The sequence below is a fragment of the Harpia harpyja genome, chromosome 5 (genome assembly GCF_026419915.1).
Source record: "Harpia harpyja isolate bHarHar1 chromosome 5, bHarHar1 primary haplotype, whole genome shotgun sequence".
Lineage (NCBI taxonomy): Eukaryota > Metazoa > Chordata > Aves > Accipitriformes > Accipitridae > Harpia > Harpia harpyja.
Window position 1 is genome coordinate 56,739,396 of NC_068944.1, and position 27,888 is coordinate 56,767,283.

Here is a 27,888-nt window from a genome sequence, read left to right on the forward strand (position 1 = left end):
CACTTGAAAAATATTAAATAACATTTCTCTTAAAAGTTTACTGTGATATAACAGGGATACTAGTGATATAAAGGTAGAAAAATACTTGGTTTTATATAAAATTCACATGTGGATGTGAAGTTTGTCTTTTACAATCAATAAAAACAGCTCAGTATTCTTAACTATCGAATTCTTATAAATCCTTATGAGAGTAATAAAAATGATGTCTCAGCACCTTTGAAAGGCTTAGGACACATTTTAGGTGCTAAATTTTAAGATACCCATATATGAAGAATGCAGCCTTTATTTCAAATGTTCTTGAAAATACATTAAAAGTTTATTTTCAAAGTATTTTCATGATATTGTTGAGCTCACCCTCTTCCTCTTTTGTTTCTTTGTTGCTGGTTGGAAAGCAAACAGACACACAAGCATGCAGAATATTGCGGTTTCCATCACATCTATGGCCAAGGAACGTCTGCAGCATTTGTGGATTCTGATCCAAGACAACTGCTTGTTCAAGATTCATCAGGTATTGTCTGCAAGCCTCATAGTCACATCGGAGAATGTGCTGCATTAAAGTTTGTTTCTGTACTCAAAAGAATAGAATATTTTAATAATTTAAAATATAAATGGCAGACATGCAAGTTCCTAAGTACTTCTAGTTTTCCAGTTTTGAAATTAATAGAAAAGTCTAAATCTAGGACATTGGCTTGAAGTCAGTGCAGGAACTGTTGAGAATGTGCATCATCTCAATTATAGCACTGTTAAAAAGAGAAGACAGCATGCATTCAGGCACAGACAAGTTAAAGGAAAGGAGAAGCTTAAGCAGCAGAAGCTATCAGGCTCACAAAAGTATGCCTTTGGCTTCATAGCTGGGTTTTTAAGATAGATTACTTCTATTTCATGGCCACATGTAACATGGGAAAAGTAGTACAACTGAAAAACTAAGGGGTCTACATTAACTAGCTCTTACATATTTGTTTTAAAGCAATATACATGCTGAGAAGTGAACGAATAGAAGCTGTTGAAGGTCTGGGAGGCTCACCCCATATATAACAAGCTTTTCCACAGTGATGGAATACTCCACTGTGAAATCAATCTGACTAACAGGTACACAATACCTCCTGGTCGCAGCATAGCACACAGCAGATCTAACTAAACTGCACCAAATCACTGATGGGTTTATACAAGTATGATATATAAATTCACAGCAGAACTATTCATACAGCACCACAGATGAGTAGAACTCTACAGGAGATTCAAGTGAGGGGTGGGGGGGAATCTTCACTTGACTCTCATAATTTCCTAATGTATGGTCCAAATAGAAGATTTAAAAAAAAAAAAGTAAAAAAGCATTGCATTCACAAGAAAAGTTGTTGGATCACTCAGAAAAACTGTGCATCCATAAAACAAATAAAATTGTATACTGGTAGTATACATAAAAAGGTAACAGTTTTAAAAGTAAAGCCTAAAAAAACATTATTAGTTAGAAGCCTGATACAGAAGACATGCACCCCCAAAATGGATCTTTCACTTTACTGCATAAATTCATTTGTGCTTTCATGTTTCTAAGAGAATCTTCTGTTGAAATTAGTGTCTTTGAAATAGTTAAAATACAAATCGGTATCTAAACACAAAGATGCTTTAAGCATAACTTTAGAAAAGCAAGAGAAAAAAAAAGCACATAATTCTGTAGTAAAGAAAATATTTTACCTCAACAGCCATAATGATAATAGCAGCTTTCTTTTTGATGGTCGAGTTAGCAGGAAGATTTGTTAAGGAATGAACACCCATTCCAAGACTACTAATAGGTGGAAGATCAAGCCAGTCAGGGTCTCGTATCCCACCCATGCAATCTTTTGCCATTGGATAGATTGTACCATTTCCATCTCTAAGAATAATAGGAGATTCCTACATTTGGGAAAAAAGTTTCATCATTAAGTCTCCACAATGTATAAATATTATCCTTCCCAAGAGATCCAGTTCTGCTTGACTACCAACAATGACAACAGTTTACCTAAAAGTCTCATTTACGCCATTGTCTCATATCATTACAAGTGGCACAGCATGAGATAACAGATGCCCTTTCTCAAATGCCTGAAGTGTGCTTAACATAGTAAATACTATTAAAATTATCTTCTTTATGTTATATATTCATTACAAAACATTACCAATGAAACATATAGTACCTATACTTTTAGCTTACTTAAATGGTCCAAAGAAAGTTGAATATATTGAAATGAAATATTCAAATTCAGTTCTTTTGCCAAAAATGTTTCCTACAACTATCCTAAGCAAAGTATACCATGCTTATGGAAGTCACCAAAATGGTTTTGGTACTTTTTCCTCAGCCCTTCTCATGGATGCCTGCACAGTGTAACCAAGCTGTATATTCAGATAAAATAAGATACTTAACATTGGAAAGTAGAACAGTTGCACAAAGCCTTGATATATCATTTTTAGTATCAAATACAGTTGGGTTTTTTTGTTAACATTTCCATTTATTCTCAAGAGTGGATTTTCACCTGACCCAATTCCAAAACATAGCTAGATAACAAGTTTACACTAACACAGGAACTACTCTGTCAAGTTCCTGCCCCCCCCTTTTTTTACTTTTTATTCTAGGTAGAATTTGAGTAAGATTATTAAAAGTGCTTAAGTGAGTTAGATTGCAATTCCCCTTGAGACTTCAAAATATTAATGGTAGCAGCAAGTCTTTCATAACTCCTTTGAAGAACTATTTCTTTGCCAATCTTTGGAAAAGCCTTACAAAAGGCTATACCATCCTATTCAAAGATGATGGAAGTGAAGTGCAATGAGGTTAAATGATTGAGATACAAAGCCACAAACCTGTCCAGCTGTAAAAATTGCAACACTTCTCTCATTCTGACCCAGGAATGCAATGCTGCTAGTAGGGAAATTATTTTCCTGTTCAGCCTTTCCTGTGGCAAGGTCAAATATGCAGTATCGAACCCAGTTCCCAGTTTTCAGAACAGCATGCACTCCTTCAAAGATACACGAAGAAAAAAGTTAATGACTTTTACTGATGGCATCCAGTAAAAGAACTCCCAACTAAAACACTTTTAAGGAATTACTAATATCAATAGAACAACTGTTTGCTAGTTTGACCGTAGTTGTTTTCCACTAGGAAGAGAGACAGGTAATAAAGGATCCAACAGAGTATCTTACAGGGTAAGTCCTACTTACCTTTTGAATCTACATTTACTGCTAGGATCTCTGTTTTTTCAGGAATACACAGTTTTTTAGGTGTCCTTTGAAAACAGTCAGGAACTTTTGGAGTTCCACCAGTTTTTACAACCTGAAAACATATGTAAAATTTTAAGATGCAATTAAGCACACAGTGCTAACATTTCAAAATACCGATTGTTTTCTCAATGTTTCACAAAGACATACCTGCAGTTCATCTATTCTGAGCAGCCTACAGTCTTGGAGAAGAGAAGACGGATCAGGATCCGAATTAGAACTGCTCTGACAGTTTGCATTACTGGAGGTGCCTGGAAATTTCACAGCAACATAAGCACCATCCACTTTTAGCACCTATAAGCAGAACACATTACAGTTTTACCAAATGCTTTGAACAGAAACTGTTTAGGTTGATTTGTTTCAAAATAAACCAGACCTTTATCAGGAAAAAGAAAAAAAAAGGTTTACGATAGTCAGTGATAAAATTCTACAGCTCTTGGTCATTAGTCTTGTTTTGCTAAAATTACCGAAATCTTAAAAACTTGGATTTCTTAATGACTTCATAGGCATGCTGAATGAGATCAAAGGAACCAACACCAACTGACTAGAGAAGCTCCTACTGATGCTTCCCTGGTATCTTTTCAGCTTCTGCCTACTGGAAACAGCAGGACAACTTCATGCTTAATAGCCTGGAAAGACCCTTCTCTTATTAATTTGTCCAATCACTTTTGGAAATAAAAACTATTCTTGCAGCAATGAGTTCCAAACATTAGGTAACAATTCAACAAAAAACATCTACATTGAGCCTCTTACTTCTTTAAGTGCCCATTAGCTCTTGTACTACAAGAAACACTTTTTTTTTTTTTTTTTTTTTTAAGAATTTTTAAAGCCTCTGTTGCAGAGTCTTAGCACTCATTCCTCAAGATGACTGTGCACAGTGGAAAAAAGGAAGTGTTAGTTTATGGGTCTATTACCTGTTCCTTACACTCAATGATAAAGTTCTCCACTCAGTCCCTTAGGACTGAAGGATACAGACAAGTCTATCCAGACATACTTCACGCATCTGTGTCTTTCTCTGCCCCCCAATGAAATGGAAGTTACTCAACCCCACGCTGACACAGTCATTTCTGTGACTGTAAGCCTCTCTTTAGAGAGTTGCTGCCGAGCATATTTAATCAGAACTGTCAAAATAGGTTCCCTTGATATAGAAACATCTTATGCTATCACCAAACTGCAAGGCCCTTTGAGTTTCTAATTGAGACCATAATTTTCTCAGAAGGAAAACAAAGCTAAGAGGGAAGGGGGCAGGGGGAAGGACAGACAATGTTTTAATTTTGAGTAGAAATAAGATCTTGGTATGCTCTGTCTTGATCAAAAGTAGATACAAGCAACTGTCAATCTTGATTAGGCCCTAATTTCACAGTAGTTTCTACACATACAGTGCTTACAAAGCAGTATTAAAGATCTAGATGTAATCAACTTTATCTAAAACATCCCTGACAATAAAAACCAACTCTCAAATTTTCAAGATATTATAGGTAATAAGAATCCAGGCATTACCATGTTTCTCCCAGTTTCTCTAGCTAGGTTCAGCCTATCAAGCACGCTACAGAAAAGGATATATTGACATATATGAAAGTATTAGCAGATTTTTTTGTTACAAAGAATATTGTGGATAGAGTCAGAGCACTTGTTCCCCATATGCTGAAATTTCACTGTAGTAGCAGAGTTCCTAATTCTAGTAGTAAAGCATCACTGATGGCCATAAGAATACTACCCAAAAATTTCAAAATTCAGACCTAGTCAAAAGATTCAGGAACATTAACTCTGATCTAGACCATACAAAGACAGATTTCTATTGAGACTTGCAATACAACACTCCAGACAAAAATCATGATTTGGTCAACAAAAAATTAATCAAGGTACATTTAGATGTTTTTAAGGTAATCAGACTAACTCATAAGCCTGAAATCACATGCCAATGGTTCAACCACAGCTTTTAGTCTCACATGTAGGATTTTTTTTTTTTTTAAATAACTAAATGTTGCTACAAAAGCTTTGTAAATTTGGGCTGCTTCCAAAACCAGAAGATTCTAAATGGTCAATGTCTAGCAGGGCATATGAAATCTTGTTTATGACATTTTGAATTTATATCGGGGGGGAGGAGGGAGTGGAGGGAAGAAACACACCTTAAGAAAAGGCACAGTCCCCAAATATTTAACATAACCTATCTTCATAATGAAAAGTTTTCTTCTACATGCATTCTGGCTGCTCTTAGTGTTATCACCTACATCACTTTTCACTTACACCACTTTTCACGTGTTGAAAGAAATGCTGATGGTTTTTAAAGTGCTGGAACTCTATGGTGACTCTTTCAGAGTCCACATGCCAAATAATTTTTTTCTTTCCCATTTTGTCGTTCAAGAAGAAAGTCATATATCTTTAAAAACTGGAAAATATGTTAATTAATATTTGGTTGAGAAGAAATTCACCTCTTGCAACTAGGAGCTTGAGTGAAACAGAAAGCTCCAAAGCAGAAATGTTGTATAATGGGCTAGCACTGAACAAGATAAAAAACCAACATCAACACTCCTCTTTAATTGAAATTATGTAAGTCTGAATTCATTGAAAAATGCACTAACAAAAATAAAATGCAAGAGCTTAAAGGATTTAGATGCTTTAGCCTACAGAAGTACTTACACTGTTCATACTGCTAAGGCAAAAATTTCATCAACTGGAAACAAGCGTTTTACAGAACTACATAGACAATGTTTGCCTTATTAGGACTAAATTAAAAGAAATGAATCAAATGAATGAAAAAAGCAAGCAACAAAATGGAAGTTTAAAGATTTTTTCCCAAAAGCAAAATACCTTTTTAGAGCCTTTTCAACCACAGGACAATGAGATCTGATCTTTCTTTTTAATGGAAGAAAAAAAATGAATCGATAAACTGAAAGGTGAACATACTTGTTACCTCCTTTACCCTTACTGTCAACCCACTGCCACACTCCTTTAAACCACAACGCCAAAGCACACTGACTGACAGAAAACATTCAAGTAAAGTCCCTTCCTCAAAAGGAAATGGAGGCAGGTCCTGAGCCCCACTTCTCCTCTGTTCCCTCTTACAGTTCTTCATTTAAAATCACATTAACGATAGGCAGAGTAGCCTCTAAAAAGAACAAAGCTAACTACTAGCACTTGAGCCTTTCAGAAGCAAACCTGTTTGGATCCACTGGTAACCTTTCCCTCTCCAGAATCACCATATTCCCTCTCAAGACACAGCAGCAGAAGACCAGGGAAAATATATTTTTTTTATTTCTTATCAAATCTCCTTGTTGCAATGGAAGAAATTTTAACATCACAGAAAAGGCTTCTACCTCTACTCTCAGAGTGAGCACTTCCAAAGAAATACTGACACAACTTTTAAAATATTCAACTTTGAAGGATTAAAAACAGATTCCTAACAGGGATTAAGTAACTCTTCTGGGACTATATCCAGCCTGAGTTCTTTCAACTTATCCTTCTCATGGGAAGGCTTCAATCTCAGACAGAAATCAAACAAAAAAAAAAGTTCAAGTGACTGACTGAAATAACACAATACAAAGTACAAGTTAAAGAACAAACTACTCAAGTCCTAGGGATTTTGTGAAACATAAATTTGGACTGATAAGCTTTCTGGGCACAGGAACTGCAAAACTGGTAATACGCAGAAGTCTCACCTGATTGAGGATAACTTTGATGAACAGAAGCAGTTTGGGGAGGCCTTGGACACTGCCAATGGAAAGCCTCAGACCAAAATGAACCACAACTGACAGAGAAGAAATAAGCAGCTCCAGCCCAGGTTCCCTACCCTTTTGTTCTAACAGTGGTTCCAGATACCATATAAGCCATTCCAGAAGAGGGGATCCAAAAGCTAATGTGGGTAAGTAGAATATCCCAAAGTGCATGAGATGGACAAAACCAGCTTCTATTCCTCTGATACCAGTGAGCAGTAACCGTGGTGGTGCATTCCTTCCCCTCTGGGCTGATCTACAAACTTGGGAAGTCTCGCTAGGCCTTAGCATAAGTGTAATGAGTTGGGCCATTAAGCACCCCTTGACCATATCAGGAACTCTTGCATGGCTAAGACAGGGAGTTGTGCTGACTGTTTCAAGGACTCCTGCTTCCCAGCCGAGGCGAGGGACGGGAGTAGAGATAATTTGTTCTCTCCTGACAACCTTGAGACATATCTGAGTCCTCTCCGAACCACCTTGGAGCATCCTGTATCTGAATCTTAACTCATTCTCTGACAGCCCTAGAGCCTTCCTTATCTGAAACATAACTCATGCCTAATGGTACCAGCAAAACTGGAATTCCAACAATTTGCTAACGACTAAAGCCAATCATCTCCCAAACCTATAAGCAGCAGTACTAAGTGAGACCCTTTGAGCTCTCCTGGACCGCAGCGGGCTGCAACCAGTATCTCCCTCTGAGTGAGACGCCTCTCAGAGCTCACAAACTGAAAAGTTTGCGAAGATCGGAGGTCTGTTGCCTAAAGCCGACAAGACTTGGGCTGATACTCTCCGCTCCTTGAGGCTCAACCTTTCGCCTGCTGAGAAACATGCTGAAGCATTTGACATGAACATTTTCACTGAACCCAAGGGGAATTTTTAACAGGTATCTCTCTTTTACTCGCTTTTTTATATATGTGTGTGTGTGTGTGTGTATATCTTAGTGTCTTTATGCATGTGTGTGTGCGCTAACCTAAATATTCTATAGCAAGGATATTACAAATATTGTTTTTCAAATCCATACTTAAATTACTGTTTTGAACTTTATTCAACTGTGAATGAATCTCAGGCTGCTATCATACTCACAATCTCTTTAGATATAAACTATTGACCAAGTCAGAGACTAGGAGTTGATCCAGCTGCACCGAGACTCCAACAGGAGTTTAGAAAACAAGGGGGTCTCCTCTGAACCTTGTGACTCAACCAGAGGGTCTCCCCTACCTTACTGCATTCCCAATCTCTGTACAAATCACGAGAAATCAATTCTAACTTGATTTTTCTTTGTATGTTTCTCTTTTACCCTACTGCATCTTCAGTCTCTGTATACATAATTTTAGTTTGATTCCGACTTAAATTTTCCTTTGTGCATTTCATCCATGTATTCAGTAATAGAGTGAACATTGCCATCGAATTCTGTGAAGTTGTGCTTATACATAAAATCCTATTAAATAGTTTTTTTACCAATACCATTCGAGGTGATTCTTTAAGTGGTCTAAACTACTCCATTTTGCGACAGTAACAAAGGCTTATTTCAGCCCATTTCTTTTCTAAACTACACTGAAGACTCCATCAGATTTCTCACCAATGCAGACAACAGAATAGACAAGTGCCAGGCTGTTTCATTCCATGAGTCTTCTATTAGGTGGATAATCTTATAATCATTACCTCCTCCATCTAATGACAGACTTGGAAGAATAAGGACTTAGTTTTGTTCCAAGCCTACGAAGGATTTAAACTGAAATGAGATTAGAAGATAATACATTCCAAGGAGAAAGATGACTAAATCCAAGAGTTTATCTAGCAGACTTCTGCTTTCTTCATTTCTTTCAAGACTGCCCCAATGTAAGAACTTTTGCACTCTCGCCACACTCTCTGGTCATTTGTTGCTTTGGCACCACACGCAATCCACATTTATGAAGCAGTGTGTAAAACGCTGGTTGTGCAATCTACTGGTATCAGAACAATCACGTGCAGTCATCTTAGATCTTAGCACTCAACTCAGGGGAGGGCTGTTACTATATCAAGATCAGGAAGAGCCCAGAGAGAAACAAACATGTTAGAACTTGACACCATCTACCTGTCCACCATTCTACAAACAGAGCACCACAGTGGTCTTGGAAGGATTTTAACCAAGCACTTTTTGGAGACATCATGAAGTTGTTGTGTACATCCAAAAGTACAGAAACACAAATTTTCCACTAACAAAATTATTTCAGGAACACAGGCTGAGCATCAGTAAATCTGACCCCTTTCCTATTTCTAAAGTCTACCTCCTAAAGCCTAAGTGAACAATTCTTTTTTGTGTAAAACAAAGAATTATTTAAATCTTTTTACAAGGTGGCAAACATTTTGACAGACACTCATGGCTAACACACTTTATTCTAAAGAATATAAATGTTCAAAATTTCAGATGCTCTTGCAGGTAAAAGGACGGAAATAATTTTTTTGTTCCTCTTACTACTTCACACCTGAATCATTACATAAGACAAGATTTTTGGCCTCACAGATCAATTAGTTTAGTGCAATTGACTTCATGTTGTGCTCAAAAAAAATCCACCAAATACCAGTGCATATTTCTCAAAGATGTCCCAATATTCACATGCTCCATGACCACATATTTTACGTGATGACAGCACTCAGAGAGAAGCTAAGTGTTGCTCTATTATTGACACCATGCTTTGTAACATCAAGTAATTAAAACTCCAAACAGTGCTTCAAAGCCTTTCCAATTTTCTGAAACACCAAAGGTAACAAATTCCCAGGTTACATAGGAATAGTATATTCTCATGCAGGATGAACATGCCACTGAGCCCATCCATACCAATACATCAAAGATGTGACTTTCTGGAACATCATTCAGTAAACAAAAGACCATGGAAGACCAGATGAAGGTGTATGCAGATGGACTCTAAAAGGGTAGGACATCTTAAGACCCCAAACCTGTATGATTATGTTTTTGCAGACTGGACCGAACCTTTGTACACATTCAAATATTATTTATGAGCAGAACAGTAAGATTGTTCAGAATTCAAATCCTCTTTGTGCTTAATTCAGCTCGCAATAAGCTAAATTACAAACATTACTGTTCAACAATGAACAACATTAGCTATTCTTGAGCCTGTACAACACTGCAAAGAGTAACCCTTCTGCAGACTGAGGTGCCTCCAGTCTTCTTCATACAATTGCACAACTGACCCAAATTACAAACAGAACATGTAACAAGGAATAAACTGTATTTCTGTCTTTAACCTGGGCACCACTAGGCAAAAATTTTTTTATGGTTTTGCCTGCTGGATCCTATCTAAACTCTGAAGTGTTACAAAACTGTAAAAGGAAAAAAGTAAACGACCATATACATCACTGGAAAGGGACAGCATGCTCTATGAAGGAAAAAAAAAAAAAAGCATCTTTGCCATAAACGACTGGTATAGAATAGACTAGCAGCAATAACTCTATTCAGAAGACAGCCCACTTACTGGTTTTAGCACTTCAGTGAAAATATCAACATATAAAAATTCAAGCTCTTCTATATTTATCATAGTAGTTCTTCTTGACGCAGCATACAGACACCTTTACAACTGTATACAGAAATAGTAAAACAGTCTCTGTCCTGAAAATTTTAGGATCTAAAACAGTAAGGACAGACAAGGACAACAGGGGCTTTCCCAAAGCTGGTATGAGAGGCAATCAATGGTTTCAGCAACTTCAACTAGATCTCAAAACCTCATTTACAGAAATTGAAATGTTTCAATGAATTAAGTTGCTCCATACCCCCTTTTGCAAAAATTACCTAAACTTGATAATGAAAATTCATTGTGGGCCTCATCCTTTCAAAGATACTGCTCAAGGCAAATCTTCCACACCTGCACAAGTAAACCCATTAGGGATGCAAGGAAAATAACTCTGACTAAATCCAACTGCCTTCTGTTGGACAGTTATTTCCTCTTCTGGTAACAGGGGGTTTTTGATCTTCTATGAGTCAAGTAGAAAGAATCCAATTTTTTCATTTGTCGACGTGGTAGGTTGACCCTGGCTGGGTGCCAGATGCCCACCAAAGCCACTCTAACTCCCCCTCCTCAACTGGACAGGGGGGGAGAAAACATAACAGAAGGCTCATGGATCGAGATAAGGACAGTTTAATAAAGCAAAAGCAAAGGTCGCATGCAAAAGCTAAGGAAAAAAAAAAAGATTTTATTCTCTACTTTCCATCAGCAGGCGATGTCTGGCCACTTCCTGGGAAGCAGGGCTTCAGTACTTGTAGTGGTTGCTCCAGAAGACAAATGTAATGCCCTCCCTTCCATCTCCCTTTACTTAGCTTTTATAGCTGAGCTGACGTCATACTGTATGGAATATCCATTTGGTCAGTTTGGGTCAGCTGTCCTGGCTATGTCCCCCTCCCAAGATCTTGCCCAGCCCCAGCCTGCTGGTGGGGGGGGGGGGGGGGGGGGGGGGGGGATGTTGAAGAGACAGCCTTGATGCTGTGCAAGCACTGCTCACCAGTAGCCAAAACACTGGTCTGTTATCAACACCTTTCTAGCACTATGAGGGCTGCTATGGGGAGAATTAACTCCATCTCAGCCAGACCCAATACAGTGGAAAACCTTTACTGGCTTTCCTGTTGCTCTTATTTTTGAAAAGCATAGCAGAGAACTGTCTAGATGACAGTTCTAATCCCTCCTAACATTGCACAACGTCAAAGGAGAAATGTAGTATTTTCCTCTATAGCACTCTTAGTCGGAGCAAAGGTTTATTAGAGAGAAAATGAAATAAGCACCAAACAAACAGATTTTCTGGAGTAATAAATAAAATAACTTCATAGTCATATTAATGAAGCATGTCATTTCTAATCAAAACATTTCTGTTCTTTGGTTGCCAGAACATGAGACTCACCCAAATGTTCAGCTAATGTGTATGCAGAAGTCAGTAACAACACCTGTAACTCTTCACAATCTCACTGGACATGTGGGAGCTATTGTTCAAGTCACCAAAAATAATCTTTTGGATAAAACCACATCTGCTTTACTTAATACTGTGGTCCAACTTAAAGTACCAGAACGTTATTTTTTAAGATTCATCACGTTTTATTCACAACGCATTCAGTCTATTACTATCATTGTGTTATGGACAAATAAAAATGCAACAAAAGTCACACTAGTCAGAAACATTCTCAAGCATCCCCAAAACATGATTCTTTTAAACAGTTAGCTTATCTAAGAGGAAAAACATTTTTTTCTCCCTCTCCAAAGATGGTGCGACAGTGTATTTTAGACAAACCTTGCCAACGGGAACATTTTTAACGTCTTCCACAAACACAACTTCCCTCAGAGACCACTGCTCTTCATTCACTTTCTCCTCCTCTTTTGGGGCAGGAGTAGATCGTCGTCGCTCTGAGACAAAAAAGTTATTACCAAAAAAAAAAAGACTTGAAATATTTAATCAAAGCATCCAAATGCAAGTCAGTAAACACCAAACCTTTCCCCCAAAAAAGATTATCAACAGTCAAATCTAGACATTAACAAGAGGTTAACAAGAATATGACTTTAAAAGTGAGAGCCACCAAACAGTATACCATGCCACTTTTATGTTCTTCCATGAAATTAGCACTAATAAAGCCTATCTGATAAACAAAGCAATTTCTAGGGACATTTAAGAAAAATAATTAGAATACAAGAAATTGTTTTGGCAGGGCTCAGATATTCATGCTGTAAGTAAAAAGGCTGACATTCTAAGACCCTTCACTCAGCCTGCTACAGTGCTTCATATCACCCTTACAAAAAGTCTGCTTGCCCACTATGTATGAATTTTTGGTAAACATCTAGAAGAGTAGCAAATGAGGCAGAAAATAGCTGTTTGGGCTAATAGCAATTGCAGTACAGTTAGATTTGCTGCAAAGACATTATCTGAACAGTAACCGTAGTACACTCAGGATCAAATTTAAATACATAACATGGCTAAATTAACACTGACAAAAAGAACCTTTAATCTCTTGAATTGAGTATACGGTATAATTAATATTATCAACATATTTAAAGGAAGAAGCAGAGAACTTCTAAACTAACTGTGAAGTTAACTTCAAACACTCAAGCAAAGTTACAGTCAGTGAAAAATTACAGTTGAAAACTGTAAAAAGAGAAGAAATCAGTAGCAAAAAACTCTACTAGTAAAATTAATTAGTACTGCAGATCTGAGCATACAAGATTCTCAGTCGCTGAATGAGGCCATTTGATTCTCTAGGTGAATGCTTCTTAAAACTGCAGTATGTGAACAACAAGAAGAAAGAGGAGCAGAGAGAAGATTTCTTCAAATGATGGCCTTGTAATTAACCCTTTATAAATGTATGGGTTTAAATGGAGGAAAAAAAATGCTTAAGAGATCAGTTACATGAATTCTAATGCAGCCTTTTAGGTTTTTAAGTACAACTTGTACTTAAAAGTACAAATTTTAAGTAAAACTTCTCTCACTGCTTTTGTATGTTAGTAAAGAATGTCTACTTTTAGACATTTTATGTAATAGATGACGAACTACTGCTTTTTGCACAGAAGTTCACGTGCAAGGCAAGCTGTGCAAGAACAGCTTAATCTTAAAAGGAATTTTCCAAAACAAGTTCCAACTTCTGGGCTGTAAAGAAACTCACTATCACATTGCAATAACACGTAAACAACTTTATCTCCAGAATTCCTCTTGATCACCTCCTGAAATATACTTTTGATTCTGAGAACTAAGCGTTATGCTTGCTTAGATACACCTTACATCAAATAGTCACTGCTTATACTAATACATTTAAATTTAGATAGTGAATTGTCAGTGTTAAAGCCTATTACAAAAGCCTTTACATATATTGCAGTTCAGACTGAAAAGCATTCTGAAATTAGTACAGAATCTTTGTAGAACTGCCTTTTATGAAACTTTTAATCTACACAAATATTTTATGTTACTATGAGCTACACATTACTTACTATATGGCATTGATGCACTGCTTGCTATTGAAGATGCATCACTACAAGTGGAAGCTGGGGATGGCGGAGGACCCATCTCAGTTTTCACTGGTTCCTGTTTGCTTTCAGGTCTAGAATAAAAGGTGTTACTTAGAATGAAGAAAGAAAAAGGTGCAACCTTTTCCGTGACAATGGACAAAGTGTCAGTGGATCCCAGCCACGTTCCTTTAATACTTTAATGAAATAACTCCATACTTGCAAACCACCATTCTAACTGACAAGGCTATATATCTGATGTTGGGAATGGTGCTATGCTGCTTAATCAGAGATTAGCTTTATAACATTACCTGAGCACAGATACAATGTTACAGAAAATAAACATCCTTCCATGTGCTTCATTTGAAGACAGGAAGAATTATTAGCATTATACAGTAACCTGAAACTCAAGAACTGCTAAACTTTTTCAAGCTTTTCTTGAAACAGTTTAAATCCATTTTAAGAAACATTTAACTGGCAATTGTGGACCCAATGACTTTTTCACACTATGGAAGGGCTGAAACAGGGGTCTCGATGCCATGAAGGGCCTGAAAACAGTTAGTTCCGTAACAAAACCACTTTCAGTTATTCAAATATAAAATCTTGGAAACTTTATGGAACACTGCAGGAAAGTCTTCATTTAATACTCCTTCTGCATTTCACATCTCCATAGTGGTTTCACACAACTGAGATGCCTTTCCTGTGGTGAGAATTTCTGCACATTTAGCAGAGTTTACAAGAAAGCTAGAATCTTATAAAAAAGGCAAAAAGTTCAAACTGATAAAAACGTGACCTTCCTTCTTTTCAATTTTTAATCAATCACCAAGAGAATATCAAATAAATGTTCTGTGTGTACGCATGTGTGTTCTCAACACTTACTTTGCCTCAGTAGTTTTGCTAGCTTTCTCCATGTTTTTCAAGCTCTCAGGTGACCGAAGCTGAAATCGACAGCTGTCATTCATGTTCCAAACAGATTCCATTAACACACCCACTTTAGGAATTCCAGCACTGATTGAAAAAGCAACTGCTCCAGCATGATAGAGGGGGTTATTTCTTAAACACACCTACAGACAGAAATATTTATTTCTATGAGAACAATGGATTATACTGAGGGAAATCATATATGCATGCATTTTCTTGGTGACATATGTAGTAGTCAAAAAATAAGAAAACTTACAGAACTAGATGAAGAGGAAAGTCAGCATGACGTACTATGCACTTTGCTAGGAAAAAAGAGGCTGTTGTGCAATTCATGCCTGAAACCAACAGCTTTAGCAGTGCAACTGTTTATTATATAATATTTAGATGCTCAACCACAGAAGGAACAATTCATCCAATAATAAAGACTCATCCCAGAGTTGATTAGAATGGATTGGGAACCGAAAGAAATGTGCTCCCTGGGAAAGAGCTGTTTTGTCTCGTACTAGTTCCAATACTAATCACAAAAAGAATCCTACAGCTCTGTATCAGCTACTAACCTTTTTGGTAAAGGCTTCAAACCAAAGGCCTCTCCCACTGCATAAATAAATCAAATTCAGACTCTAATACTGCAGGCACTTAAATGCCAAATCATTTACAAAGCTATGTGCTCTATTGAGAATCGTACTTATATAATTACTTTCTCTCAAAATACAGAATCAGTAGGTAAGTTATAACAGAATATTTTGTATGAGTACAGCTTGTTCCTCCATGTTTGCAGCAGTAGTTATAGTAGTAAAACAACAACAATACTAACAGGACACATCAATTTACAGTCATATAATTAAAACATGCTATTTTAATTCCATATTATTGATAGAACTTTTGTGCATAACAAGAATAGAACCTAATTTGTTTTATTTTGGTTTTTTGAAGGGCAGGCTGTAAGCTCATCATATAGCACTGTAAAAATGCCACTTGTGACAGTTGCACTTGCCTGGGTTCCAACGGTTATATTTGGCATAGAGGAGATACCAGCACTAGACTTCGGCTTTTTATTTTTTGCTCTAGCTTTTTCTAGCATTTTCTTCCTTTGGCTGAAAGGAACTACACCCCTGTGGAAAAACACATATTTTTTTAAAAGGCTATGAAAGAAATACTTTGTTTATAACTTTGAAAAGTTTATTCCTTCTGCTTAATGTAGTCATCAAACATAAAAGTCTGTGTGCCACCTTCTCCAAAATTTCAAAGCACTGTAGAAATGACATCTTTTTCTATATTCACCTCCACTTTCCAAATTCATCTCAACTGGCCAATTTATTGGCGGGAGGAGGAAGAGGGAGAGCACGTAAGATATGTCACTGCAAAATGGCTTTCCTTCTAGTCCACAATGCTGCAAGACCTCTGTCACAGACGGTATGGTCCAGTCACAGCTTTAAAGTCATGGGTTTTCCCCTCTGAACTTGAGGATATCTTTCCCATGACTAGTGATAATTTCCAAAATTTGCAGTTGCCGGGGAACAGGATAAGCTTTTTTGTTTTCACATTCTAAAAGCCTCACTTTCTCTCTGGGGACATGGCTGAAGGAGTCTAGGACTCTTAAGACAGACTTAAGCTGCAAGAGGGGAAAAAAGGACACTTCTTTCATAATTGGATCCACTCAGTTTAGCTGAAAATAACACCTACATACACAGTTAAGCATGCTTATTATTTTGATACTTCATGTTTTAGTCAGTGGGTTATAGAGTTAGATGCTTTTATTTGAAAACCTTCACATTAAGGAAAACATAAAAAGCATCAGTCCTGTGCAACACTGGAAATTGAAATCCTGTCTAGTGTACTACAGACCATTGTAACTAAAGATACCAATAGTAACAGAAGCGTCTGTCTACATCAATCTGATTAACATAAAATCACCACTGCTGACATTTAACCCCTCCCAGAAAGGACATGTTGATTACTAAATAAATTACTTTCAGAGATTACATATAAATGCTAATAAGTCTTTTCATACATTGCACCGATTATTCCAAAAGCAGTAAAGATGGCAGGTTCTAATAGCCACGTATCTCCAGTGTTATGGCTTATTAGTTTCTATGCTAAGAGTAATTACTCTGAGGTATGTCAGCTGTGACATATCAAAAGGGCCAAGAATCAGAGCACTGTAATTTTGAGATTTGGGACTAGAAGTTAAATGAAATACGTCTGTGTTTAAGATGCAATTCTACTTAAATATCTTCCAGAGAATTATCAGAATTTAATGAGAAAGCTGTTTCATGAATCAGTTTTCAATGCTCTGATTTCTAACTCATCATCAAGTATTTAACTCATCCGTGCCTAAAAGCTACTTCAGCTTTGGGCATGATATGTAACGCAACAGCTCCTGACACACTGACAAAAATAATGCATATTGACAATGCATTAGTAATCTTCAATGAATTCACTCAAATTAGAAATTAATTTCAGAGCTCTTCTAGGAGTGTTATTTTTGAGGGTTTGGGGCGTTTTTTAGTTTAGGGGGGTTGGGGGTTTTGTTTTGTTTTGTTTTTTAAAACATAGGCTTCTTAATTACCAAATTGTTAGTTAAAATATTTTAACTAACATTTCTTATCTTACAATGTTTAAAAGTGTTATAATTTAACAACAAGCTTCAGAGGGAGCATCTGATGTTACTTCTCCCTTCTTTAAGATTTGGACCACAAACTAACAGACCAAATTTTCTAACAGAGTGACAAAAGACTGTGGAGCTCATATGTGGGTAAGTTTGTTCCATACTTATAATCTGAAAAAGGCCTAAAAAGGCATAAAGAAGTTTATTCTCTGATACTGTGTAGTACTGATATATCTGAATGCTAAAGCACTTATACACATCTCCTAAAAGAGTAACTTTATTCTCTTAAAGATGTTATAATTGGATTCAAAAGCTTTAGGCATTAAAGAATAGAATAAATATAATTTAAAAAGGGAACCTAAGCTCAAGTGCAGAGTTACAGAGCTCAACACCTGTGATCCAGTAGTTTTGCAATGCTTCTCAGAACCAAAGACATGAAGACATCCAGTGGATCTACACTGTTGTATATAAACACGGTATTTACTTACCACCAATACAAGTTGTTCTCTAGTTGAGCACATGTGTAAAGAGCACAACAATGTAAAGAAACAATCCGTTCTCCCTGAAGCTCTGAGTATGTCTGTGCAGTGTGTTCTAATTTAGAAGCTACGGAGCTTAAGGTTTCATCTACCCACGTAGCAACCTAAGGGAGAAGGGAAGAAAGGAACAGAAAAGGGAGGGGGAAAAAAAGAAAAAGAAAAGTTGCACCTTTAATGTAATATTTACTGGTTTTAGAAGGGGAAAAAAAAACCCCAAAACAACCAAAAAAATTATTCCCTTTGGGATTTTATCCTCTACCACCTTTTCTTTCCCCAGAAAAGAGCTTTTCAGGATCCCCCCTCCCCCCCATTTCCAGTCCCAAATGAAAACAAAAAAGTAAAATAAAAAAAAAAAATGCAGAGAGGTGTCATAAAAATAATTCCAACAATTGCATATACTTTACCAAATCAGTTTCAAGTTCACCCTTAACTGGGCAGAAAAGCATATTTAGATAACTTACTTTACCGCACTGAAAGCTTCAATGCCCTTAGTTTTTCTAGCAAATATATACTGAACATTAACAAGCTTCTCTATTCTTAAACCAGTGTCAGCTTCTACTGTAATAGCAAAAAGTTAAGTATTTCAGATAATCGGGTAAAACAGGTATTTTTTCACTGTTTCAGGTGTAAATCTGTCAGATTTATTTCTGGGTTTTTTTTTTTTACCTTTTTGCATTTTTACAAAACACCAGTTGGGTTTCTGTTTTGTTTTTACATCTATATAGAGAAAAAAAGTGGAATAAACAAACAAATTAACTACTTTCTACTACTGATGAAGCTGAAGAATCAACTTCTCTATAATATACTGCAAGTAACTGAAAAAAAAACAGCTTTGTCAAATTCAGCAACCAGCATACATCTCATACCTTGTTATTTTCAGTGGCAACAGTTGCTCTAATACTATTTGCAGAAAGGAGCACTATCTTTTCATTGGTTAATCCCAAGAACATGGCTCGTGGATGATGCAGTGAAGGATTCTTTGGAAACAAAAAAATATTTTAGATATTCAAAACATATAAATCATTCTGAAAGTAAGCATTTAAAGATGTAAAGTAAAGCATTTAAAGTACCTGTGCATTTCTGTAAGGCTCTGATTCACTCCACTTCCATTGGTAGAGTTCTCCTTTACTGCTAACAGCCACGAGCTCAGAATACAGAGCTCCAATAGAAATAAACTTTGTTCCATCCTACAAATACAGAAATACAAAGTCTAAGACAGCAATATTACAAATATATAAATATATAAATGCAAAAAATGAACTTGTAACTGTTAAGTTTTTTTAGAGTTCCCATGAATGTTGAACTTGAAAGTAAAGATATATCCAGCTTGTCTCAAGCTGAGCATGCCCTCAAACACACACACACACAAAAAAGCATTACTGCTTCTGACAGAGTAAGGGAAGAAAGAAATAAATATTTTCCTGAAGTTGAGCAGTAACATATACATGGCAGTCAACATGGACAGTTTATTAAGAGCTTCCACAATATTGTAAGAACACAACACCGCTCATAGAATTAAAGATGGGAAGATCTCTTGACTTCTGACATTTAAAAAAACAGTTTCCCTCTAAAATTCTGGGGTTTTGAAATGAACAAAAAAGCAGCAGAAGTCCATTATTCCATTCCTAAGTATACTCATGAAAATATCTCCCATCTACCTGAGAAATCAATTATCAAATTCACTGCCTCATCAATTAAACTATTCTTATCTTTCACTTCTGAAGGTAAACAACTGCAAACAAGATCAATTAAAAAAAAAAATCAGCATGCTACATGTCACATTAATGCATCGTTATGACCTCCTATGCTGGAAAAGCTTCTAATTATGGGTTATCCCCCCGCCACCTTTTTCTCCTTTTTAACATTTTACCAAAACTTGTATAGCATCTTTATACTACTAAGGTAGTACCACTTTGCTCAATTGCTTCATCCTGTACCTTACCGGTATGTCACAGGCCTGTTCTCCCGCCTCTTAGATTTGGTTGTATATTAATGTTGCAGCAACTACGCAACAGTTACAATCTCACTTTTTCCAAGTTCCTGTTCCCCCTTGCATTGAAACAAATCTCAAACTACAGACCTGTGAATTTGAGTGATTTCACAAAACATTTACTTCTGTTTACTGAGAAACATTTGTAAGGCCCATCCATTCGCTGCTCCTCAGGAAGTGCAGCTATGTTCTTTCTAAACTTGTTTAGAAAGACATGTTCTTTCTAAACTTCTAAACATGTTCTTTACTGGTAACAACTAAAAGTTTCCTTGCACTTAAGGGAGAATACAGCTTTTAAAGAATGAAAAAAACAACTTAAACTGGTATAAAATCAAATGCTGTCTTCCAGAGCTACAAATCTGAAAGACAGGTACATGGTAACTAGTCTTCTCTGTAGTAGTCTCCCAGATGAATACCTTTAGCTGCCTCTCTTAGATTACAATATACCACTTTTAAGCAATTTAACCAACTGATGAGAAACTTGGTTCTTCCCAGACCATTAAAAAAAGCCCACCATCCAGTACATTTATCTGTCCCCTAAATTAAGATACTTTTCTTTCAGCTATAGAAGTTTACAAGTGGAAACATTTTTAGTTTCATAAATCTGGTTTCACACTATTTTTTCTACTATTTTCATACCCAGAAGTGCACATTTCAAAAGGTGTGAGCGCGTCCTTGAATAACATGAGATTCAGTACCTCTCTTACCCATAGCTCAAAATATTTACCAATATTTTGGGAAAGAGAAAGAAGGCAGCAGGAAAGAACAGAAGCAATCACAAGCAATTCTCTTTTATACCCTGATAACAAGATCTAGAATTAGTTAAATCATAAGAGAATTATATGGCTCTGGAGGGCATCTACCAACACAGCACAGAAGTAGCATGAATGCTAATCTGTGTCATGATTAATACTTGCCATCGTATAAATATTGCATATTCTGAGAAAGAACTACCATCAGAACCTCCTGTAGTCTAATGAGATGCATCTCTTCTTCATCAGCATAAATGAATTTTCAGATGTTATCTGGCCTAATGCCTCAAAGTTAAGTATGGAAAGCAATTAATTTTTGCTCCAAGATAGTATCATTATGATTTTCAATCTTGCTAATATGTTTTACAACTTTCTATAAACAAACAGTTTTATACCACAAGCTCAACACTAAAGAGACCTGCCATTCAAAATTTTTCTCTCCCATCAAAATATTCGCAGCTGTGATTTAAATGCTACAGGACCAATGCTACATACACCTCCATGAGACCATTGAAAAAGACTAACAGCACAAAGATGCACGAACAACATGACAGCTCTGGTTCTGTAACCGGAGTCTTATGTGTTCAACTATAAATTCTGACTCCAGACCAGAGAAATTACATACTCGAAGATGATGTAGGTTGCTGATGAAATCTTAGTATCTCAATAGCTAAACAGAATATACCTACTTGAACAAACTAAAGGCTCAGCTTGCACCTACTACAGTCTAGCATTAAAAATTAGCCTTATTTACCATACTATAGAGTGGCTCTGATACACATGGCACAATGTTGATACATGGCAGTGTAGACTAATAGTACTATAGTCCAACAAGAGTTGAACTATCAGAAGAATTCATTCATTGACTTGAATTCTTGAGCAGTTGATTTCACTTATTTGGTGGAGAAAACTCAGTACCTATGCAACATGTCTCAACATCATTCATCTCAGACTGTGGGTGAAATTGATACATTTGGGAACACTATCAGCTTTCCAAAAGTTTCATCCATTCCTCTCAGGTTGGTACTTTACCTCCCATAAACGTAAGTTAACCATCCTCATCATGGGCTACTACAGTTCTGTCTCAAATGCTGAATGTCAAAATAATGAAATATTAAGGAAAAATATTTGCAAACAAGATTGGTTATTTTGTAGCGATTTCTCACATACTTTAATCTCTCCCCTAGCTTACTGTCTTCTCCATTAACATTTCAAGACCTCCTTTCTGATTTTCAAAATGGAAGAAACATCTGAACTGGCCTCTCAGCTAAATCATCTCCCCCAGGATTCACCTTGAAGAATTTCTATTGGAAAATACCACCAACAAAACTTCAGAGTGGGGCTATAGCAAGAAAGATGCAGAACAATTTCTTATGAACATTCAGCTGAAGGACAGGATGAAAAGTTTAACTACTTTTGGATAAAGATGGAAGGCCTTTCCATAAGACACCTTCATTTAACTGAAACCTAGGGTTTATATGAGTGCATATGCAAACAGGTATCTCGGAAGAAGTTCAGTGTATTTAAATTGAACAAGCATGCAATGAGATATCACAGCAAGTTAATTCCATAAAAGATGCCCAGTAAAAGACTGCAATAATTGTCCTAGTGCAGGAACTGCTGAGTTTGCAAGTAACAACAACAAAAAAAACCATCCAGGAAAAAAAAAACCTAAACCCTAATTTAGTTACTAAGTTTCAGGGCCAGAGAGAAGAATAGGGTTAACAGGAAAAACATTCCTGAAGTAGTAAAAAACCAGAACATAACAAGAAGCACAACAGTAATAATAGCTATAATAACGTTACCAAAACACAGCAGTGGAAATGAAAGATGTTAGTATTCCAAATCTAAACTACGTTTATTCTTTGATGCTAAAACCCCTGAAATCTCTCTCTACCCAAGCTAGATGACTCTCTCATTCTACCATTATGACAAAGCAAGGGGGACAAAAGCTACCAATTTTCACTGACACAGAAGTTTAGCGTTACTGGCTGAAAAAGATAAAATCACAATTTAGACATAAAAGGTCTGGTTGGGAGAGCAAGTATTAGACAAACATTCTTTTTAGGTATCTTCATTTCTCAGTTTGAATGCCTGAATGAAGATGACAGCGGCTAAAGGTGAGCTACTGTAAGCAGAAATAAGCCTCGAAATTCACCTCCCTCTTCAAGCTCTCTATCTAGATTTAGTCTGAAAGGAAAAAACAGAGACACAGAAAAAGAAAGCATGACATCAAAATAGCAACCTCACAGATACTGCGGACAGACAGAAATTGGAACACTAGAAAGACACCCCGAGTTCATAAAATTTGGTCTAATAAACATAGATTATCACTTCCATTCCTGGGAAGTTTTTTTGGTTTGGTTGGTTGGTTCAGGTTTGGTTTGGTTTTGGTTTTTTAAAGTCATTTCCCCAAGCATGCAGGTAATTCATAAAGAAAATGACTACAGATACCCAATTAGCAACATATCGCTGGTGTTCCTATCATTCTTATATCTCATGTGGGAATTACTTCTTGCCTTGAAAATGGAATTCCAGTTACAAAGAAAACCAGCTAATCAAAGCCAAAGAGATTCTGAAGGAGCAACCAATACTCATTTAAGTTATTGGTCAACTCAAAACACAACTGCAAATAAATGTCAGCTTTCAGCATTGTTGCTTAAAAGCCCAATCCACTCAAACTGAAAGTATCTCTGGGTATAACACCACTAATCAAAAAAAGGTTTCCTTGATGAAGGATAGTTTAAATTGTTTCATGAGTTTCCTATTGCCTATTAAATGCTTTGAGCACCTAAATGAAAAAAGCAAAAAAAAAGAAAAAACCCAAATCTTACAATCTACAGCAGTGCCTTTAAAACACATGGAGAAGAAAATTAAAACAGTAATAACAGAAGCACAGTTATAGGGGTGTAACTAGTTATTTATAATTTTCCTAAGTGCATAATAAAGAATATGCTTTATTACATTATCTCACATAAACTGAGATGTGATATTCAAAAAGGAAACACAGAGTATTTATTTGGAAAAAATAAACAGATCTATTGCACAGCACACAAATAAAATAGTAAAAAAAATTCAATACCTTATCTGGCCACCACTGCAAGTCTTCTCCTAAAGAAACAGGACTTTGAACTGGTGTATTCTTCTTGTCCAGGTTTGGTTCCCCTTCCTTACTTGTAGAGCCTCTTTCATTATCAAATGAGGCTCCATCAAGCCACCTTCGTTCACGCAAACGTAAAACGGACTCACGTTCACGCAACAGCTCAGAGTCTCTCTCTAAGGGAAGAAGGAGAACTGGTATGCAATTGGGTCACACCAGTGGGATAAAAGTAAGCCACTCTCTAGTAAAGACCCTTCAGGATGCAACTAACAGCAGTTAAATCTACTCACACAGATTAAAAATAAAGTCCTGACATGCAACATTCAATATATTAACCCTTTCAAGCATATGTACTTTAGAATTACTAAACATAAAAATAAGCTAGAAATAAAGAAGTCTTACAGTTTTGTGCACTATAAAAAATGCTAAAGCATTTTTACTTACATCATAAGAGGCCAAATACATTTAACATTGCAATTTAAAGTTTTATAGTACAATATGCAGAGTTTTGTAGTATTGTTTTATCAACGTAGTAACAACAACAACAAAAAATCTAAGTCTATATAGTCTGTTAGATATCTTTATGCAAACCAAAAAAGAGTATTTATTAGAGAGTTTCATAACAACTTTCCCCCAAAAAAACAGTAATTTGAAAAGGTTAAAGAAAGCAAGCATTAAAAAAAGCTCTTGTATACATGTTTGATAATCCAACCCCTTTTGTTTAAAGCAATATTCCATAGGACTGGATTTAATAAATTAAAGTGTATCTGTTTTGAGTAGATCAAATGAAAACTTTTCAAGAGTCAGACAAGTTTTAAAAAGGATCCTTGTAGGAAAATGTTCCTTACCAAAATGCTTCCCCTCCAATTGGCCTACAAACTGTCTAAAGCCAGTACTCTGCAGTTCGCTCATGCAGATAAATTTTTTAAATCAGGTAATCAAACTAACTTTCCAAGAGTCAACTATGCATGGAAAATAAGGATTATAAAATTCGTAGTAACGTCTTATATAGAATAACCTTAGGAAAGGAAAAAAAAGGAGGAATTTAGAAGGAGTTATGTCAGATGCTGAATATTCGTACATGCACATAATGCATTTAACCTATTAAGTATTTTACTTATGCCCACAAAAATCAACTGGAATTACATGTATGAGATGACCACATTATTATATCATAGTTTCAACAAATTATGCCAAGTCTTGGGTCTTTTGCTGTATTAGACAAATGGGAAAGTTTTTTCATAAGCCAAACACTACAGCTTGTCTTACAGATACATTTCACAAAGTACTGTACTTATTTTCTAGCAAACATGACACTGACCCCTGACTAATAATTTTGTAACAGGAACTTACATGTTCAGCAATTAATATACTAAAACATGTTCATGAAAGGCAACAAAACTGTACTAAACAAACAATCACAGCAGAGGTTGGATTAACAGTTTGGACATACTCTAGGCATTTGCACAACAGCTTCAAAAAGACAGGAAATTGCTGCATGGTCTGTTATAAATCTTTTAAGAGTAATATGCTTTTAAAAAAAAAAAAAAAGTAAAATGCCTTGACACTGCTCAAGGAGGTTTTTTTATCAGCTGCCAATAGTTTTCCTTATTCAACTATAAAAATGCTTCCCAAAAGTAAAATTTAGATTTCTTCTCTCTCCTTAGTACCTAAAGTTCCTCCATAAAGGTAACTTCTGTCATGGAACAATTAAGGAAACGTGAAGAACAGTGAACAAAGAGCAACCCAAAAGAAAGGAGGGGGGGAGGGGAAGGGGAAAAAAAAAAAAAATCAAGAATGCTGCATGTCATCGATTGTTATTCATTTTTGAGCCAAATTAAATACTTGTAATGCAATCTATGTATTAGTAGGTACTTACACTACAGTTTAAAATAAAATTAACATGCAAAAATTTTATAACACCTTGCAACACCAGTGATCAACAATTAGATTTAAAATACATGACTATCAAGGTTCTTGCAGAACTTACCTGCTAATATTCAGAATTCATTAATAATTTTGATAATGAGTAACAGTCTATTTGTCTACTCTATATTTCACAACATATCACAGTCTACTTTCGCATTAAATCAGAATCTAAACCACCAGTGTGTACTATCACTAGCTTTTTCCACAGCAAACTACTTATTACAAAGAAAAAAGGTGCAAAATTACCTCTGGATGAGCCTAGCCTGGAAAGTGATGAGCGCCGAAAGGATGGATAACCAAAGTAACTAATATCTTCTGAAAACATAGCATCAGCATCAATAATGACACTTGGGTGAGCAGAATGTATGTCAGCATCCAGAAGAGACATAAGATCCTCTATAAGAGGAGACAAGGGTCTTAAGTGAATAATCAGCTACTTAAAACATCAGCTAGAGAGACCATCAACTAAACAAATATCAAAACAAAAAAAATCCTATCTATTAATTGAATTTCTGCTCTTCAGATTCACCAGTGCAAACTCATGTGCCTCCTATGCAACCACATTTACAATCAAGCTTGGTGGACTAGTGAACAAAACCAGTTTCCCTACAAGAACTGCTCTGTCACTTATCTAACCACATTTCCCAAACAAGACTTGTCCAAAACACATTTTTCTGTAACCCAGAAATTCAAACTTTAGCCTGTCGCTTGAAAGAACAAAGCGCTAGGATAAGATAGATACATATACATAGATGTGCACACACACTCATGCACGGAATGCAGAACTCCAAAGATGACCTAGAATTAAGGGAGGACAGAATTCATGGTGAAAGCTGGCCTTCACAAAGCCACATCTTTGATGTCAAAGACTGTATGTTCCTCCACAGAACGTTTCTTTCAGAGAATGACGCACCTGTTTAATTCACAGGCTAGTAGAACAACAACTGTTATCTGGAAAAAGCACCGTTTTTTAATACCATGAGTTAAAAAAAAGAAAAACAACCAAAACCAAAAAGATGAACTTAAATACTGTGACTGCCCTAGCTCTTATGTTAGAAAACTTGAGTTTCTCTGAAGTGCTGATCATGATTAAAGTTTCCTTCCTTTTACTAAACTACAGCTACTATCCACACACAAAAGAGGCTACTGAAAATTCATGTACTTTATTGAAGTCCAGCAATATGGACTGACAAGACAACTAAACCTGACTACCACCTTGCTGCTACAGAAAGGACAGTCCTACTTCCCTCCTTCATCCCTGTGGCAGGCACCTCCTTGGGGCAAGGTGGGATTTCTACATCTACTACTAGCACATTCACCTGGCTTGAAACAATACTTCATAGAGTACAGAAGTAAGGTGGGAAGCAATCTTCAGACTGACTTAACTGGGTAGTCAGAGCTCCAAAAGTGGTGCCTCACCACACGCAGCAAAGCTGACCAGACCCTACTGCTGCCAAAGGAGACAGTTCTGCCCCTTCCCAAACTTTCAAGCAAATCTGACTAAAATATCAGGCTCCCCAAATTAGGTTTCAGCTAACCCATGCAGGCACACAAACCTCACCACCATGCAAGGGAATGGCAGGATAGCTCCTTCTGGCAGCAGGACAACCTCATCTGCTTTAACCACTCATGAAGCTAACATGAGGCTATACACAGAGTCCCTTCAGAAAACACAGAGAGCGCACATATAATTTCAACACATCCAGTTCTCAGCCTCTACCTCATTGTAAGCATAAAACAAAATAGTGGCTAGAAATCAAGGTTTGAAGTTAAATATAAGCGTTCTTAACAGCAGGAACTGATTATTATGGGTCTTCTTCTCAGGATCTGTAATGAAGGGGTGGGGTGGGGGGAACACGAAGGAGAGAGTATCCAAAAACTGAATAGGAGCCAGAAGTCCAGTTTACAGCCAGTATTAATTCACTTAACTGTTCCACTTACTGATATTTAAAGCGTTAGAGACTTTCACATCCCTGCACATCAAAATATTCATCCTTAAATTTCTAAACTCTCATCTCCAGGAAATATAACATAACAACTACAACCAGCTGTCCCCAGAAAAACAGCACCATAACTAGTGAGTGCTGTGGATTTCAAAGCAAGCAAGACCTGCACAAATGCTTTT

At 36.5% G+C, this 27,888-nt stretch overlaps 1 protein-coding gene across 14 annotated transcripts in view; it reads right to left on the reverse strand.

Moving 5' to 3' along the window:
* Positions 1-27,888, reverse strand: part of UBR5 (ubiquitin protein ligase E3 component n-recognin 5) — a 95,505-nt gene that overhangs the window by 35,339 nt on the left and 32,278 nt on the right. For 11 of the 14 annotated variants that reach the window (XM_052788690.1, XM_052788680.1, XM_052788685.1 and 8 more), the window contains 14 exons: positions 26,010-26,159; positions 23,817-24,028; positions 19,063-19,179; positions 18,859-18,969; positions 17,942-18,096; positions 15,840-15,957; positions 14,804-14,988; positions 13,910-14,019; positions 12,228-12,340; positions 3,394-3,537; positions 3,187-3,298; positions 2,830-2,984; positions 1,693-1,890; positions 355-565 (listed from right to left, as the gene is read on the reverse strand). In XM_052788690.1, the coding sequence (XP_052644650.1) occupies positions 355-565; positions 1,693-1,890; positions 2,830-2,984; positions 3,187-3,298; positions 3,394-3,537; positions 12,228-12,340; positions 13,910-14,019; positions 14,804-14,988; positions 15,840-15,957; positions 17,942-18,096; positions 18,859-18,969; positions 19,063-19,179; positions 23,817-24,028; positions 26,010-26,159 (2,091 nt within the window). The remainder of the gene's footprint in view (positions 1-354; positions 566-1,692; positions 1,891-2,829; positions 2,985-3,186; positions 3,299-3,393; positions 3,538-12,227; positions 12,341-13,909; positions 14,020-14,803; positions 14,989-15,839; positions 15,958-17,941; positions 18,097-18,858; positions 18,970-19,062; positions 19,180-23,816; positions 24,029-26,009; positions 26,160-27,888) is intronic. The other 3 variants (XM_052788692.1, XM_052788686.1, XM_052788694.1) reach the window with 2 other exon arrangements.